General features: G+C 36.1%; 1 protein-coding gene across 1 annotated transcript; it reads right to left on the reverse strand.

Moving 5' to 3' along the window:
* Positions 1-573: 573 nt before the first annotated feature.
* On the reverse strand, positions 574-2,392 carry Yeti (yeti). Its single transcript, XM_069062336.1, has 4 exons — positions 1,879-2,392; positions 1,526-1,774; positions 990-1,473; positions 574-938 (listed from the first exon to the last, which is right to left on the reverse strand). Exons 2-4 carry the CDS (start codon positions 1,746-1,748, stop codon positions 833-835), a joined length of 813 nt encoding a protein of 270 aa, XP_068918437.1. The 5' UTR covers positions 1,749-1,774; positions 1,879-2,392; the 3' UTR covers positions 574-832.
* Between the last annotated feature and the right edge of the window lie 14,840 nt (positions 2,393-17,232).

Consider the following 17,232-nt stretch of genomic DNA (forward strand, 5'->3'; position numbering starts at 1 on the left):
TCATGAATGTGTGCAACTGTGCAAAAAGTTCTTATTTCTATTACTAAAAATAAAGAAAACAAAAGGCTATCTTGATCTTAAATGCAACATATTGTATATAATTGAATCTGTCGTTTTAGAAACATAACAAATATTCCTACTTCACAATTTTCAGACTTTTCTCGCCTTCCATCATAAAGATCATAAATAACAATTAACAATTTTTCCTTTCATTGAATAGACGTTTGAAAGTTCCGGTCAGTTTATAAACATCAGTTTGGCGAAACTTCTGATGTTTTTCAAAAGAATATCCAAAAATTAGAGTTAAAGCATGCACATTATTTCTAAAACGAATATTTTCTACTGCATCCATAACATCTTTGTAATTTATGTTCTCATGTACGTAAGCATTCATTGAAAATATCCAAAATGGGCCTAGATATTATATATACCATAACATTATATGTATTGATGGTACATGTACTACTACTTAATACTTTTTTAAACTAAATACATATGTAATTGTCCTTTATTACACACCTACTAAATATAAGAGATTTGTTAAGCATTAGACATATTCTTTAAAAAAAACTATTGTATTATATAACTTTATTACTCAACTTTTGTACAATTTTTCTCCTATACTTTGACAATAATAATTGTATGTTGTATAAATAAATATATTTCTTTCAGTTGTTGTTCATTTATCAGATTAGATTATGGAAAAAGTGAGTAACTTATGTATGTTAGTACATGCAGATCAGAAATTATTTTTAATGAAAAAACATTTAAGAATGAAGTGGAATGTAAAAAATAAATACAATCAATACTGTACTTTCCACAGACATGGTAATTATGAATTATTAACTCTTTTATTTCTCTCTATAGTACGTATTTTTTTCTCTATTTCAAATCTCCGTAAGTCAGCTCTTTGTAGAAAATCTTGTTTTTCTAAATATCTGTAAAAATCATTTTAACAGGATTTTAGCTATTCAACAAAAACGTCTTACCCATCTCTCCCTTTATTGTGGGTTCTAAGCTCTTCTTCCAGATTTTCTTCCTTCTTAAATTTGTCCCAATCTAATTTTGATTTTTCTAAAGTAGTTATTTTAGGCTTTTTACCCAAGTGGCTTAAAATACCACTTATCCCACTTAAACCACCCTTGTTTCGGCCATTACTCTTGTTTGTACTTTCTGGAATAGCTTTACTTAATAGTCTAGCTTGTGCTGAATCTTTTGGGACCTCCTTCTCAATTGTCACTTCTTCACCTGCAAACTGAAATATCTCAGTAATTTTCACTTTATCAGTTGATGACTCTTTTTCTATTAGTTTAACATCATTTGGTTTAACAGATCCCTCTGCTTTATTTGCTGAGACATTTACAGTTCTCTCTTTTCTTGATTTAAACCCAGTATCTTTCATAAAATCTGCCCAAACATCTTCTTCTTTTTTCTTCTTTTCTTCTTCTGTGAGCTGTTTAGCTTCATCATTAGCTGAAATATTTGTAGCTTATTTATATTTTATTTGAAGCTATATGTTTATTACTGAACACTTCAATTCCACAGTTTCCATGCTTTTGCTTTTTTCTGGATTTTACTGCATGTTTAGTTCGTTTTCTTGGTTTTTCAACTGCATCCTCATTGCCTACGAGGTCATCTTCCGGATCCCCATCTGAATCAACTTCTGATACAACTTCCTCTGGTTTTTTCTCAGGAAGGTAGTCTTCATCACTAGTATCACTATCTTCTGGTAATTCAGAAATATCCATCTTAATTTAGATTTAGATAAATATACCTAAAAAATAAAATCAGTTTTTAAGACCAACTATCATCGAGAAGTTTGATTACATTTTTATATTTAACAATACATCATGCAAAAATCTACCTAATAACACTCACCTTACCACACACTTAACACCACAAAAACTTTATGAAAATGTATCAGTTAAACACTAAAGATTACAGTAGCTAATTAATAAGGTTGACCGCAATCAGTATAATTAAATTTTAGGTACTGGTCATTTTAAGCGAGATCGCTGTACAAAAACTTCTTCTGTCAGTAACGAAATATAAATTTTTACATATATAATCGTTACTGATAATCATATAATTACAAAAATTTAATACTTTTCGTAGTCCTAATTTGGCTGACAAAATTATTCTTCAACATTAAGCTACACTGTTGCCAGTCGCCCACGGGCGAGAATGCATTTAGCACATAGCCTAAGCACGCTCCGCCCCTAACTGTTTAAGCGCGGATTTTAAATATTGAAAATTAAAACGCCGACTACACCTGACCTGACCTGAGCTGAGCTGACCTGAAAAATGATGTGACACCGTCCTTATATCGAAAATAACTATTATTTTGCACGTTTGAACCTGATATCTGGGGCCGCTGCAATTTTGATCACCGAGCGGCGCGCGCTGTGCCAGTGCTTTGGCTATGCGCTATGTGTTAAATGAATTCTCGCATTTCAGATGGCGTAATTATGGAAACGCTTTGCAAGCATGCGCAAACAACTCGACCAACGAAATAAACGGTGTAGAACGTAGAACATTCCACTGACCTAAAAAAGTGAAGAATAACTTTTAATTTTATAGTTTAAATATTACAAATCAATAGAACAGTATTCCTCACTGAGTAATTTGAAATTTATAAATTAAGATCTTCCGTCCACTGTACAAATTTTGACAGTTTTCAGCTCAGGGACACTGGGAGAAACGCTGGCTCTCGACCTTTAGCTCGCGAAGCGGACGGTTGTATTTTCTGTTATTTCATGTTTGTTTAAAAATTGAGTGTTTGTTAGTACTATTGCGATCAAAAAATTTTGGACACTAATGTCATCGTGCTGTCATACATTCTAAAACGACCCTTATGTATTGATAACCTCAATTTTGATTGTGTCAATTTTGAAAATGTGAATGTCAGATTTACCGAGAAAATATTCAAGAAGTTTTAAAAATCAGACAAATGGAATAGAACGAGGTTTTAATTAATAAAAAATATAAAATAAATACCCAAATGTACTCGTATATTAAAAAAATTATATTTTAAACGGGTGTCATATTGACAACAATTTCATCTTTCATGTGACAGTTTCAATAAAGCATGATTTAGAGTAATTTTTTTAATGTGACAGAAGTTTGATGTCCCAAATTTTATGATCGTAATATCCTTACATCGTTCATTTTGTTTAGGTAGGTAGGTACTGTCGAAATCAAATCAAAGGCGCGACGCGATTTCCACATTGTAATGATTTGAATACATTACTTTTTCCGCCAAATATTTGAACCTGCGCAAAACGGTAACAAATGTGGTCGTGATCGTCATCGAATCGGAGGAGCCCTACGTTGTGATTTTCTTTTGGCGGAAAAGGTTCGGAATGCAAACGGTGAGGGTTCCAGTTGGAAGAGTGCCGCAAATAAAACACACATGTGAGGGACGCAAAATACCTTTTATTAAAAATGCCTGTAATAACTTTGATGTAAACAAATTATAAGGCAGTTATTACAGACAGGGACGGATGAAAAACCCTCTTCAAAAACCGTATCCCAGGTATTACTCATATTTCACAATTAGATTAATGACAAAAACAATGGTTATTTGAAACTACGCGGTCAAGGTACGCCAACGGGAGCTTAGAGCTGGAGGTAACAAACTCTCGGCCGCGAGGGGACTCAGAAGAATAATCTAAATCGGCTTGAGACCAGCGACGTTTCTAGATACTCAGGTTAGTAATGAACGTCGGGCTATTTCACCGACCCAGCAATAGTGACAGAGCGCCTCGGGGTTGTACGATGAGCTTCCCAAGCCGCTTCGAGCAGAGCTTGCTCCACCTTCCCCAACCAACCGTTTACCGACAAAAACCTAAGATCTCTAGAACCGCGACGGAGGTTTCACGTCAGCATCCCAGAGCCGCATCGAGCAGGACTTAGGTCCGCCTCCGCTAACGGCTGTAACTTAACCGTGGCCTCCCCAGAAATTTACTAGACAACCCCACGACTTCCTGATTGAAACCTAACCCCCCATAGTGGCGCACTTACAACATTTTACTTTAACTCTTCCGAAATCTAGCGGTGCTTAACAACAACATAAAGAAAACCCGAGTTTAATTCAATCGAACGACGCGTAACATTCAACGATGCGAAAATTCGACACAACAAAGCGCAACATTAAACAATGATGAAATACACAAAACATAACGCAACATTAAACAAGGATAACATAAGCAAAAACAAACCGCAACATTAAACAAGGAGGAAATAAAAGAGAACAAACGTGCAATTCAATAACGATAGAATAGAATCACTTTAAATGGCTCAAATATCAGGAAACAACATAAATCACGAATACAATAATCGCTGGTAATGTTAAACAAAAAAAGATGGCGGGTCGAGTGCCGCGAAAGTAAAATGTTAGTGAAGAAAAAAGAAAACAAAATGGACGCTCGCGGTTCGGACGACGGCTCCTAATTTCCGAAATTACAAGATTACAAAAAAAGAACCTCCCGGGAGAAATTTAGGGATAACGCTTAAAATTAACAAATGGACGCCTCTTAAAGAAACAGCATGCAACAAAATGAAATCTACAACATACCCTTACCACGTGGTCCTGGTCCCAAAACAAAACACAAAAAAAACAACGAAAGTGGGATAAATTACCCAGGTGAATTAAAAACGTTGAATTCTTCACGGGGACACAAAATATCTACTCGGAACGGTAGTGTAATCGGTTCAGATGTAACTTACAGATTTTTGGAATATTGGATCGCTCTTCGCAAGGTCTGTTCGTTTCGAAAAACCAAACAAAAGTGAACTACCCCCTTCAACCACCCGCGCGAGCCCGTTTTCTCCCCGCTATATTTCCGCTAGTAGTTCCCAGTCTAGCCGCTAGTACCTTCACATTTGGCGCGCTGTTGTGGCGGTACCGGAAACTTAAATTTAAATTTTAAACTGGGTCACTACAACATGTGACGCAGAAAGTTGCGAGGTTTAATCAAGGTAGTATTATTTACATTACCACACATGTTTTGCAGGTATGTTTTGTTTAAAAAAGGGTGCAAATTCGAAAAAATAACAAAAAAAACTCGTTTTATAAGGGCATTGGCGCACTCGTCCCATAGAAAACTCCCCTACGGCTAGTTTTCTACACCTGGGACTCGTGCGCCAAATCAACCCTTATAAAACTTGTTCTTTAATATACTATTTTCATCGTAAAATCAGTGAAAAAACATACCTATTAAAACAGCCAAAGAAAATTTTGCAAAAATTCGTAACCAAGTGACCAGCGCAAGCGGACAACTTGAATGTCTGATCGTTTTGTATAGTGCTTGTAACTTCCTAAGGAATTCTGACTTAAACCCTAAATAAACCGAACAAAGACCCTACTTAAAGAAATTTATTGTCATATTGTGCCTGTCAATCACTAGAGGGTCTCCGACAAATATTTTGAGTACTACCCCAGGTAATTTTTTTCTCCGAGGCCGGCTAGTGATTGACAGGTACAATATCACAATAAATTTCTTTAAGTAGGGTCTTTGTTCGGTTTATTTATGACTTAAGCCAAAACTCCTTAGGAAGATAAAAATACTATATAGTATATACCGGGTGTAGAATTGGTTTACGAGACATAGGATTTTACATGTAAAAATAAAGAGTCTCAATTATTGGCTCCCCTAACAATTTTATGGCAAAATTGTTAAAATGAAAGTTAGAGAGAATTAAAATTACTGTCTAATTTCAATCTTAGTTTTATTCTAACATCTTCTGGTACTGAAAGAAAGGCAAGAAAAGAGTTAACACAAAAATCCTAAAAAGTGCTACTAGGCATGAAATTTTATTTCTTTCTTTAGATGGTATTATTGAGGATCTTCTTTAAGAAACTTCCAAGCAACATTTGCTTCAGGTTTCCCAGACTGACCAATTTCAGCCATAGAAACAATTCGAAGAATTGGAGAGAAGTTTGAACATTTAATGCAAGATACCTTTTCATTCGTCCTGTAGTCCTGTACGAGTTCATTTGAAGGGCAGATCAAAAGAAAATTAAATAATAGTGAAACCACCCGACAAATAATTTTAGAAGTCAAATTTCATTGCTAGTACTGCTTTTTAGTATTTTTGTCTTAACTCTTTTCTTGCTTTTCTTTCAGTACCACAAGATGTTAGAAAAAAACAAAGAGTGGAATTAGACAGTACTTTTAATTCTCTCTAACTTTTATTTTAACCATTTTGCCATAAAATTATTAGGGGAGCCAATAATTGGATCTCCTTATTTTTACATGTAAAATCCTATGTCTCGTAAACCAATTCTACACCCGGTATATATATGTAGTAGGTATGAATTTTTCATTCTCCTCCCTACGAAAGTGTAACTTTCTGTTTTAATAAGGCGATTGAAAGTGAAAGTAAAACATGCTAGGGAGCTAGGGGATCAGTTGCTAGCTATGAAAAACTTTCGTGCCCTGGACGACAAAAAAGAAAAAATGTCAAAAACATCATTCGTTGCACACCATTAAATTTAATGAAATTTTCATAAGCTTGATTGTATCTACCGGTCTTTGGAATTGTCCGGCAACACACTTCTGCACGCAATAAATGCAGCTTCTTCGATGAAATGCATTTTAAACTAAATTATGACCAAGTATTCAACGACAACGGTACCTATTTGATAAATATCATAAAATAATGTTGGTATTTCGTGCATAAGATGAGAGACCCTCAGGTCGAGACCTCAAACTCATTCGAATGCGCCAACAAAAAACAATCATTTTGCGCACTTAAGACAAAAATAACTATTAAATTTGTATTTATTTTCTCTCTTTACATTTAATACCTACGCTTAGTTTTCCAAAAATACTACAATTGATTAAAATACATAAACAGAGTCGGTCTTGAGGATGAAACCGCATGTCTTTTCCAACTGATACTATTCCGGACACGAGATCTTGGCCACAGCTGATATTTGAAAGAGAAATTTGTGTGAACTGCCTTTATTGAATACTAGCTGACCCGGTGAACTTCGTATCACCTACAATCGCTGTTCGTTAGTCTCGTTAAAACTCAAAAACGGCTTCATCGATTTGAATTTTTTTTTTTGTAACATTTTGATTAGCCATAATCAATCCTAATCAACCTTCCAACTTCAATTCATTGACATCAATAGTACTGGCTATATCTTATACGGTTTGAATTTCGTTCGGTTATTAAATGAAACTTGTTTACAATTCCAATCAATTCGATGTCTTTTATGTACATGAAATATAAATACAATTGGTACAACTGTGATCTAAACGCATTTCTGATTTCCGGTTGTCAGCTTTGACAGAGTTGACAGGCGAATTTGACGTTTACGAGGTATCATTCTTTCCAAATTAGAAGAAGAGTGGTCGATCCGGAGGGTAACCCAATATTATAATATCGCGAAGAGCTGACTCGACAGACGTTGTCTTGTCCAAATTTCAATACCTAAATTTGTTTGTGATCGTTTTGTGAATTTGTGAAAAGCTATTGGAAATTTGTAAACAAAGTAAAAATGAGGAATTTTACATGGGAGATGAATTCTATCGGCAGTATTCTACACTGCTGAAATACTGAAAATGTGTGATGTGCCTGGAATGTGATCGAGTTGTTCCAGAATTTAAGTCACAATTTAATTAAGTCAGAATTTCATGTCCAAACTAATTATTTGTTTCTTCCATTAAATTTGAAATCACAATGAATCTCAAGCAGTTTTCTTGGGTGATTCAAAATGATTATGAATAAGTATTGCAACTATGTACGAAAATTTATGTGGCAACTGTGTGAATGGGATAGAGTTGACATTTGTATGACATTTCATAAGCGTGCATTTGATTTTTAAAATTTCATTAGGTACACATTATTTTGAATTATTTTGAGTCACCCAATATTTACATTTCGATTTCGATTGCAAGATCGATGTTCAAGTAAACAATCCGATTGGTTTGATTCCCAATTTCACAATCAGCTGTCACATGACATTTGTGCATGTAGGCAAATAAATTGGAATAGAAATAAAACAACTACTACATTTGTGGGACAGATCGCGTAACAAAACAAAGCAAATGTAATTTTGTTTTAATTTACTGGATTGCGTTTTTCCAGATTTTCCTTCAAATCTTCCAGGTTTTTTTTCAATTGAAAACAAAAAAAAAGCATCAAGCAAATATGTATAATGTATTCCAACTTTAAAAAAACGATGCTTGGCCATGACAATCTGACAGATTTCATCCTGTATATCTGAAGAAAAGTTTGGTTAGGAATTTTGAACATTTTGAAGTCACAATGTTGCCATACTTATGTTCCGCTTTTTTACGAATCGACTAGAGAACCAGAGTGTGTCCGAATTATGGAAGTTGTACCGGGTGGGGCATCGTATACGCGCACGCGAGAAATCGCGACTTCTAATTAAATAAAATTGGTGAAATTTTATATACCTGACTAATTATTGATAAGGTATATTTGAGAATTTTTAATTTTTTTTTTGTTAAAAAATAAGGCCGTAACAGTTTTATTAGTTTTCTGAAATTAACTGTTAATTTACCTACAAAGTTTTTACACTAAATGAATCTGTATCTAGCTAGCCCATCAAACCCTGGTGGCACAATTACAAATTTTGACTTGGTTAGCTAAATAATTCGCTTTTTTATTTAAACGTAAACCAGACGGGTGATTTACGGCACAATGGTATAATTTCCCAACAAAGGTATAGCCGACCGTTTTAAACCTTTTTGCCATAAAATTGACAGTTTCCATTGTCACCTAAATTTACGACAGCACAAGTAGCAGGTCATAAATAAAAATGATTTTGAAAGTTGAAATGTAAAACTGCGTTTAATTCAAAATCTAATTGGTATTTTTTTCCGTAGATTTCGTAAATAATTATAGGAAGTGAATCTGGGTAGGTTAGTATAAAAATCAGAATTTGACTTTTTGGTTGAAATTTACATTTTAATTTTTTTTGGCTTTGTTTGTAAGTGAAAAATTATCAAAAAATTATGAAATGTACCTTACCAATAGCCAGGTAAGTCTGAAAAATTTCGACAATTTTATTTAATTAGAAGTCGCGATTTCTCGCGTGCGCGTATACGATTCCCCACCCGGTAATGTATACAGTTTAGGATTTAATCAAATACAAATTCATTGTTCTCACATTGAAGATGGCCATCAATCTGTTAATAATAATCGCATCGTTACTTACATCGGGCCTATCTCGTTTAAAATGTGTGTAGCACTTCAACACACTACGCTTTGTCCCCAAAGACACACCTTTTGGCATTATGCATTAGTAAACCCTTTAAATTAATACTTTGTGTTGTTTAATTTAAAATAAATTAGAAAAACGTCAAAATGACATTTATTGATGACGTTATTTACTTTTTGTTTTAGAATCATCTTGCAACATAGGATTTCAAATTTAGTTCAAAAAGGTTTACAACCAACATGAAATGAAATATAACTCCTACTTTCCTCAGTACTGCCAATTTAATAAAATTAAAGCATGGCAACCTATTGTTTTTTTTAAAGATGGAATAGATTATAGCTCCTATTGTCAGTTATGATCGAGAGTGCATACAAAAATTATAATTTTTTAAATTTGTCCGAATTTTCCGACTTTCCTTTGTAATTGTCCCGAATTTTTTTCCGAAAACTTGTCCAAAACCCTCACAAACAAAACCAAAAAAGAATTACGCATAGCCATCGTTCGAATCCTGAGTCTTGAGTTTATACAAAAAAGCACGTTCAGTTTTCCCTGAATTATTTTAATTTAGTTTTTCCAGATTTTTCTCCAAGTCTTCCAGATTTTTTTTTCTATTAAAAACTTTCAATTGAGTTATTTCCATCTCGGGGCATATCGAACAAAAAAAAAAAGAATTAATCAAATATGTCGTTCCTATCGTCAGTTATGATCGAGAACGCATCCAAAAATTATAATTTTTGCAGTTTGCCCGAATTTTTCGACTTACCTATGTAATTGTCCTGATTTTTTTTCCTGAAAAGTTTTTCACGACTATAACGAACAAAACAAAAAAAAAAAAAAAATAATGCATATCCATCACAAAAAAGCACTTTCATTTTTTCCCGAATTTTCCAATTTTCCGGGCAACTTTTCCAGTTTTTCTTTACATAAAAACCTCATACGGATTATTACGAACACTAAAAAAAAAAATTGCCAAATCGTTCCAGCCGTTCCCACAGAAAAAAGCACTTTCAGTTTTTCCCGAATTTTCCAATTTTCCGGGCAACTTTTCCGATTTTGTTTTCTTTTTAAACCACACCTGAAGTAAAGCGAACAAAATAAAAAAATAATTATTCAAATCGGTCGAGCCGTTTTTGAGTTTTAGCGAGACTAACAAACGGCGAGGGTAATTTTGAGCGACAAACATGAGTGTTGGACTGCAAGAAAAAATTTCTGGCGATATATATCTGCCCCGAGGTATATTCGGAAGAGAATCGCCCGAAAAAATTTTTCCCTAGGTCAATTATATCGGAAATTTTCCCTAGGGAAAATTTCCGCTTAATTAAATTGTGATTGGTTGCTATTCAAACAATTCGGAGTTGTGATTTGTCAATATAAATCATGTGACATTTGAGGGCCATTCTCATCGCAAATGCAGTTATAATTGGAAATTGACTTCTTTGAAAATTAAATGGTAAAATAGTACCTGAATATAGAGTGAGTGTGAGTGAGTGAGTGTGGTGCACAGACGTGTTCTTCGTGCTCTCCGTTTTTAGCGCTCATACTGTGATTTACGCAAGTATATTTACACCTAATTTCGTATATCGTCGATTCCTCGTAAGTCTCATAAGAAACACCCAAATTGGTGCAATTGTGATTTGCAGCAGTTGATTGATTTATGACATTGGTGGCGTTTGCTTGCTGGTATTATCGCCCGAGTTTTTGTTCACCGGAGATAAGTTTCTTTTAACGGCAGGCCGGGAGGCGAATGACTGCGTCCTTTCGCAGTATTCGCCTCAAATTTAATTTTTGTGCTCCGGGTTTCGCCCCCGGGTTAGAGCGCTAATACAAATCATATTGCAAGATGGCGAGCGACTCGCCAACAATTTTCCCTGGTAAAGAGCAGGCGGTAGTTTGTAATGCTACCGACGGACTAATGTTACAGGACTATGTGAGAGCTATAGGTAGTATAGTATCTCCCAAGAACGTTTTATTTGCATCGAGAATCTCTAACGAACGAATTTGCATCTATTTAAGTAGTAAGTCTTTGGTTGATGACGTGGTCTTAAACCACTCATCCATCACCATCAATGACAAGGTCGTTGGGGTACGTCGGTTAATAAACCCTGCGCGTCGTATTATTTTGTCAAATGTTTGTCCATCAATTCCCCATCATGTTTTCGAGAATCAAATTAGAGCTCTTGGATTTACTGTACTTTCGCAAATGTCGTTTGTCAGGGCAAGAATACTAGATGATGAATATTCACATGTCCTTAGTTTTCGCAGACAAATATATGTACAGCCGGATGACGCTATCGGGCTGCCAGATTCGGTCGTGTTAAAGTTCGATAATACAAATTACCGTATATTTATGACCTTCGACGATATATGTTTTAAGTGCAAAAGGATTGGCCATTATGCGAGCGACTGTCCACAAGACAGAGATGCTGACCTTGAAACATCTACCCCTAATAAGAACCCTACAACGCATGTTACGACTGACACTCTGGCAGGAAAGCGGCAAATGACGGATGACGACGAGACAGAGTTAAGCCCTTCAAACCCTACGAACGCGAATTCCGATAGCACCGGTAAATCCAAAAAGATAAGATCCAGTGACTCAGTGGAAAGCCTGACCTCTACTTCTGAACTGTTAATGCTTGCAAAAGATGCTGTTAACTCTGAGCAGTATCCAATGGACTTCGACCAAATGGTCGAGTTCATGGAGAAAGTCAGCGGTGAAACGGATATACTTGCTCTGGTACGATCTTTCACAAATGATACTCAAGGCGTAATTAACCTCTTGCATGATGTTTACAACGTGGTCCCCCACAAGAGCATCAAAAACAGGTGTCGAAAAATACAGAGGCGAATCCGGAAAGCCTTATTGTCTAAGGATTCGGTGAGCGCCGATGACCTGAACTTGAGTACCATAGTTGGCGAGCCGTAAATTCTAGTAAGGACAATTATTTTAACATAACAACATTCACGTCAGACGCAAATTATTTATCCTGTAGTATAGCTTACACCAACATCGCATCACTTTTAGCAAAATACGATGATTTTTGTGCTTTTGTGGGTCGGGACGAGCCGTCCATCATTCTGTTGACCGAAACGTGGCTCTCATCTTCTATCCCCGACAGTTTGGTCTCCATAAGAGGTTACACACTATTCCGGAGGGATCGGTTCGGCAGGAGGGGTGGTGGTGTTTGTATGTACTTTGCGAACAGAGTTCTGACCAACTTTAAGATACAACCAATATCCGGGGACTTCCGCGGTATTGAAGCACTGTTTCTTGGGGTGCACAGCAAAACGGTATCATTTGTTTTGGGTTGCGTATACAGGCCACCTTCGTCGTCTATCAGTGACGACAAAATCTTGATGGATTTCATCAAAGGTCTGGCGGACACATCACAAAAGATTTTCATTTTCGGTGATTTTAATATGCCGGACTTGCTATGGCCTTTGGACTCCAGCGGGCCATTCAGCAACTCATCTCAACTAATGGCTGATCTAATTATTAACAGCCACCTATGTCAACTTGTATCGGAGCCCACAAGGTTCAGACTCAATCAGACACCATCCACTCTGGATTTAATCATTTCCTCAGATGATAATTCGCTCACAAATTTAAAACACCTGAGTCCAATTGGGATCTCAGATCACGTGACCCTGGGAATCGAGCTTCAGATCTATTCTTGTCCCAGATTGAAGACTGTTTCATTTGAGAGAACAGTGGTAGAATGGGCTGCGGTAAATCAGCATCTATCAGTTGTTGACTGGAATTTATTACTTTCTAATACTTCTATGACCCATAACTGGAAAGTTTTCAAAACCACTTTGCAAGACACGATTGCGCAGCATACTACTAGAGTAACTTTTAAAAGATCATCAAAGAAGCCTTGGATCGACTCCAAGATTCTAAAGTTGATTAGGAAAAAACGATCGTTGTGGCGTACCTTCAGGCGGACTGGGGCTGAAGCTGATTATAAGACCCATAGAGCTTTCTCTAATAAACTTTCCACCACTATTAAGGAGGCTAGAACTAGATATGAGGCGAGTATTGCTAATTCCAAAGATACCAAACACTTTCACAAGCACATCCGCACTCAACTGTCGGGTCCAGTGGGAACTCCACAGGTCAGAGATATTACTGGCTCCGTGACAGACAACAGCGATGTTGTCGCCGACATTTTTGCCGATGTTTTTTCTAAAGTTTTTACGAAAGAATCACGGGACCGGATCCCTGCTGTCCCTGGCCCGCCCAATTCCACTTTTCTCTCGGATATCGATTTTCTTGAAACAGTAGTGTGCGAGAAAATCAGGAAATTGAAGGTGTCTAAGTCTCCAGGGCCGGACCTTATCACAGCCAAGGTTCTCTCAAAATGTGCCGCCGAACTCAGTGTCCCCTTGTCTGTTTTGATGAAGCAGTCGTTTAGGTCGGGGGTTCTACCTCCGGACTGGAGATCGGCAATAGTGCGTCCCATATTTAAAAAAGGTGACAAATTCGACGCTGCAAATTATAGACCTGTTAGTCTAACTTCCCTAGTGGTCAAGGCGATGGAGTCGATAATCTACGACCGGGTGGTTAGATTTCTTCTTGACTGTGATTTAATTCCATTGCAGCAACATGGCTTTCTACCAGGTAAATCTATCCAGTCTAACCTTCTCGCCTGTCTGGCAGATTGGACTAGGGAGGTTGATAATGGCAACTCGGTGGACGTACTGTATTTGGATTTCTCCAAGGCTTTTGATCGGGTTCCTAAGCGACGGCTAATCTCCAAACTACAGCATCTGGGAATATCAGGAAATCTCTTGGCGTGGATCAACGCTTTTTTAAGCGAACGTATTTTTTGTGTAAGGGTGGGCGAGTCATATAGTCGCCCTGTCAGGGTACACAGTGGGGTGCCGCAGGGTTCAGTGCTGGGACCCCTGCTTTTTATAGCCTATACTGCTGACCTTGGATGCATATTGAGATCGCCTTTTGCAATGTATGCTGATGACATCAAAGTATACAACATAAGCAACCAAAGTATGGCATTGGAGCAGGATCTCTTGGCCATTCATGACTGGTCCTGTGACTGGTTACTCCCCTTGAACTCGGATAAATGTGGCGTACTGCACATAGGTAACACTAACCCCAAACATATATATCGCATCAACGGCAAGGAACTGGACAGTTTTGACAACTATCGTGATCTGGGTGTTACAGTCTCCTTTGATCTGTCTTGGTCCAATCATATTCTAAAAATAACTAAGAAGGCCAACTCCATGCTGTTCCTTCTAAACAAAGTCTTCCGCAAAAGTAGTCCAGCAATATTTGCGAAACTGTACAAGACATATGTCAGGCCTGTCTTGGAATTTGCGAACTGTGTTTGGACTCCTGTTTTACAGCGGGATATTCAATTGCTTGAGTCGGTTCAACGGAGAGCAACTAGAGTGCCGTTTGGCAGAAGCAGACCCCAGTATACAGCCAGGCTTTCTTTGATGGGCATTCCGAGTCTGTCAGCTAGACGTGTGAGAGGTGACCTCCTGGTAGTTTTTCGCGCCTTGTCCTCTGAACAATCCCCTATTAGGCATTTGTTTACTCTGCACGAGGGGGGTCGCACACGTGGACACTCTTTGAAACTATTAAAGGACAGGTTCGTGACAACTGCAAGACAGTACTTTATTACAAATAGAATTTTTGACCAATGGAATTCTCTTCCACCAGAGATTGTCAACTGTAAAACCGCTGATTCCTTTAAAGCAAAATATGACAGTCTCTTAAAGTCTAGACCACCAGATGGACCATAACGCTAAGCGCTACCTATACCAATAGCGCGGGCATAACAGGCTTCTGCCTCTGCCCGATCGCTGATCATAATAATAATAATAATAATAATATGTTAAATTTATACGTGGAATCAAAATTCTCTTATTGCATTCGGTTCGGTTATGTGGTGGCAAACCATTCATAGTCAAAGAATTTTGTATTTCACTCCGAAGAGTTTTTTTTATGAATAATCTAAATAAACTCCCTCTTGGAGTGGATTTCACTGCGGGTGGGATTAAATCAATTACAAATCACCCACTCCACATTCGCTCCAAATTCACTCCGCATTTACTCCGCTAATTTTTTACAGTGTATGACGTAACACACAGGTGTCCCCGAAAAAGAATTTGAGACCATAACTCCTTTATTTATCGGAGGATTTTAATTATTTATACAACAAATTAAATGGCCCTAAATAGACTACAAAAAGCCCTAATAAATTCACATATAGGTCCAAGGACTTCAGGGCTAAACTGTCAAAAAAAAAAATTTCAAATGCGAACACATAATTTTTTAACACTTCTGATAGAGATTTTTTATTCTAAAAAGAACAGTGTATCACAAGTGTACACCTACTTACCCAAAAACCAAAAAAAAAGTTAAAAAATGCTACTATCGTCGATGCTTAAACTGCGCTCTGTACGTGCAATCCCAAATGTTATTACATATTTGTCATTTGTTTTTCCACCTAACTTAATTTGGTTAATTTATTACATTGTAACGCAATGAATTTTGATAGCTTCTCGCTTGGTGCTCGTTATTTGTTTCAAAATGTAGTGTTATTTTTTTTTTAATTTTCTTATATCAGGTTACACATGTCATACATTGTTGTTTTCAGAATAAAAAATCTCTATCAGAATTAGTAAAAAAAAGTATGTGTCCGTATTTGAAAAAAATATTTTGACAGTTTAACCTTGAAGCACTTTGGGTTTTACGTGAATTTAGTACTATGGCGGCCAAAAAATTTTGGCCGTCACTTTCTTGACATTCAAGTAAAGTGTAAATAAACCTTTAGGAATCGTAACCCCATTTCCGATTCTTGTCATTTTGACAATCAATTTAAACTGTTTGAAGCTCAGATATTCCAAAAATCCGATATGAATGAACAAAATTAGAGCAATCGTACATAGATAACCTGAGGTAAACGTTCTGTGTAGTAGAAATGACAAAATAATTTTGAGTTTTGAAATTTACCACCCAAAAAATAACGTTCATAATCAAGACGGTAATCATGATGACAATAAAGTACGGATTACAATTTTTTTTTTTGAATTGACAGACAATGACGGTCAAAATTTTTTGGCCGCCATAGTACTCCATTTTATAGCTTATTCACAACCATTTAATTTGTTGTGTAGATAATTAAAATCGTCCGATAAATAAGGGAGCTATGGATTTGTCTCTTTTTTTGGGGACGCCCTGTATATTATACATAAATTTTATCTTTCTGCAGTCCTTCTCCACATAAACTTTAACTATGCCAAATCTCACAACCCTCCGTGCGGAAAATTTGCTTAAAAAGGGGTACAAACGTTTTCCTTCACGTATTAATATACACAGTATGTCCCCGGATTGAGTTTACAAGAGAGAAAATTTTTTTATTTTTGATTTTACCCAAAAACTTCAGAGGAATAATATTTTTTGCTTGATCTGAAACCCCCATTTTCGTTATTAAAAAGTCTTTTTCAACACAGAGGAAGACTTAACATTAAAATCAAAGAAAATGCAGAAAAAATATTTTCCTTTTTTGTAAAAAAATCAAATGATAATTGAATATAAAACTATCCTATTAAGTTTAAACTTCTAAACATACATGCCTGATACATAACTGTTAGGAAATTTTTCATTAAATTTTGTAATTATGTGCAAAAAACCGGTCCAATATTGGGTTAAAGAAATTCTTTGTTCTAAAGACAACATTTTGAAACAGTAATAAGTTGTTTGTCAAAAAACCAGGCCAATTGTAATAAAATTTATAATAATATTTTTATCAAGGAGATTCTTTAAGTCCTTTATGGTTTTGTCTAGCCATTAATCCTTTGACAAATCTATTAAATAGCACTGGATACGGTTTTAATATTAGACTTAATAATACCACACTATCCAAATTAAATCACCTTCTTTATATGGATGACATAAAACTTTATGCATCTAAAAAGAATCATATTTTATCTTTACTAACAATAACTGAAAATTTCTCAAATGATATTGGCATGAGTTTTGGTATTGATAAGTGTAAAAC

This window comes from Tenebrio molitor, chromosome 1 (genome assembly GCF_963966145.1).
Source record: "Tenebrio molitor chromosome 1, icTenMoli1.1, whole genome shotgun sequence".
NCBI lineage: Eukaryota > Metazoa > Arthropoda > Insecta > Coleoptera > Tenebrionidae > Tenebrio > Tenebrio molitor.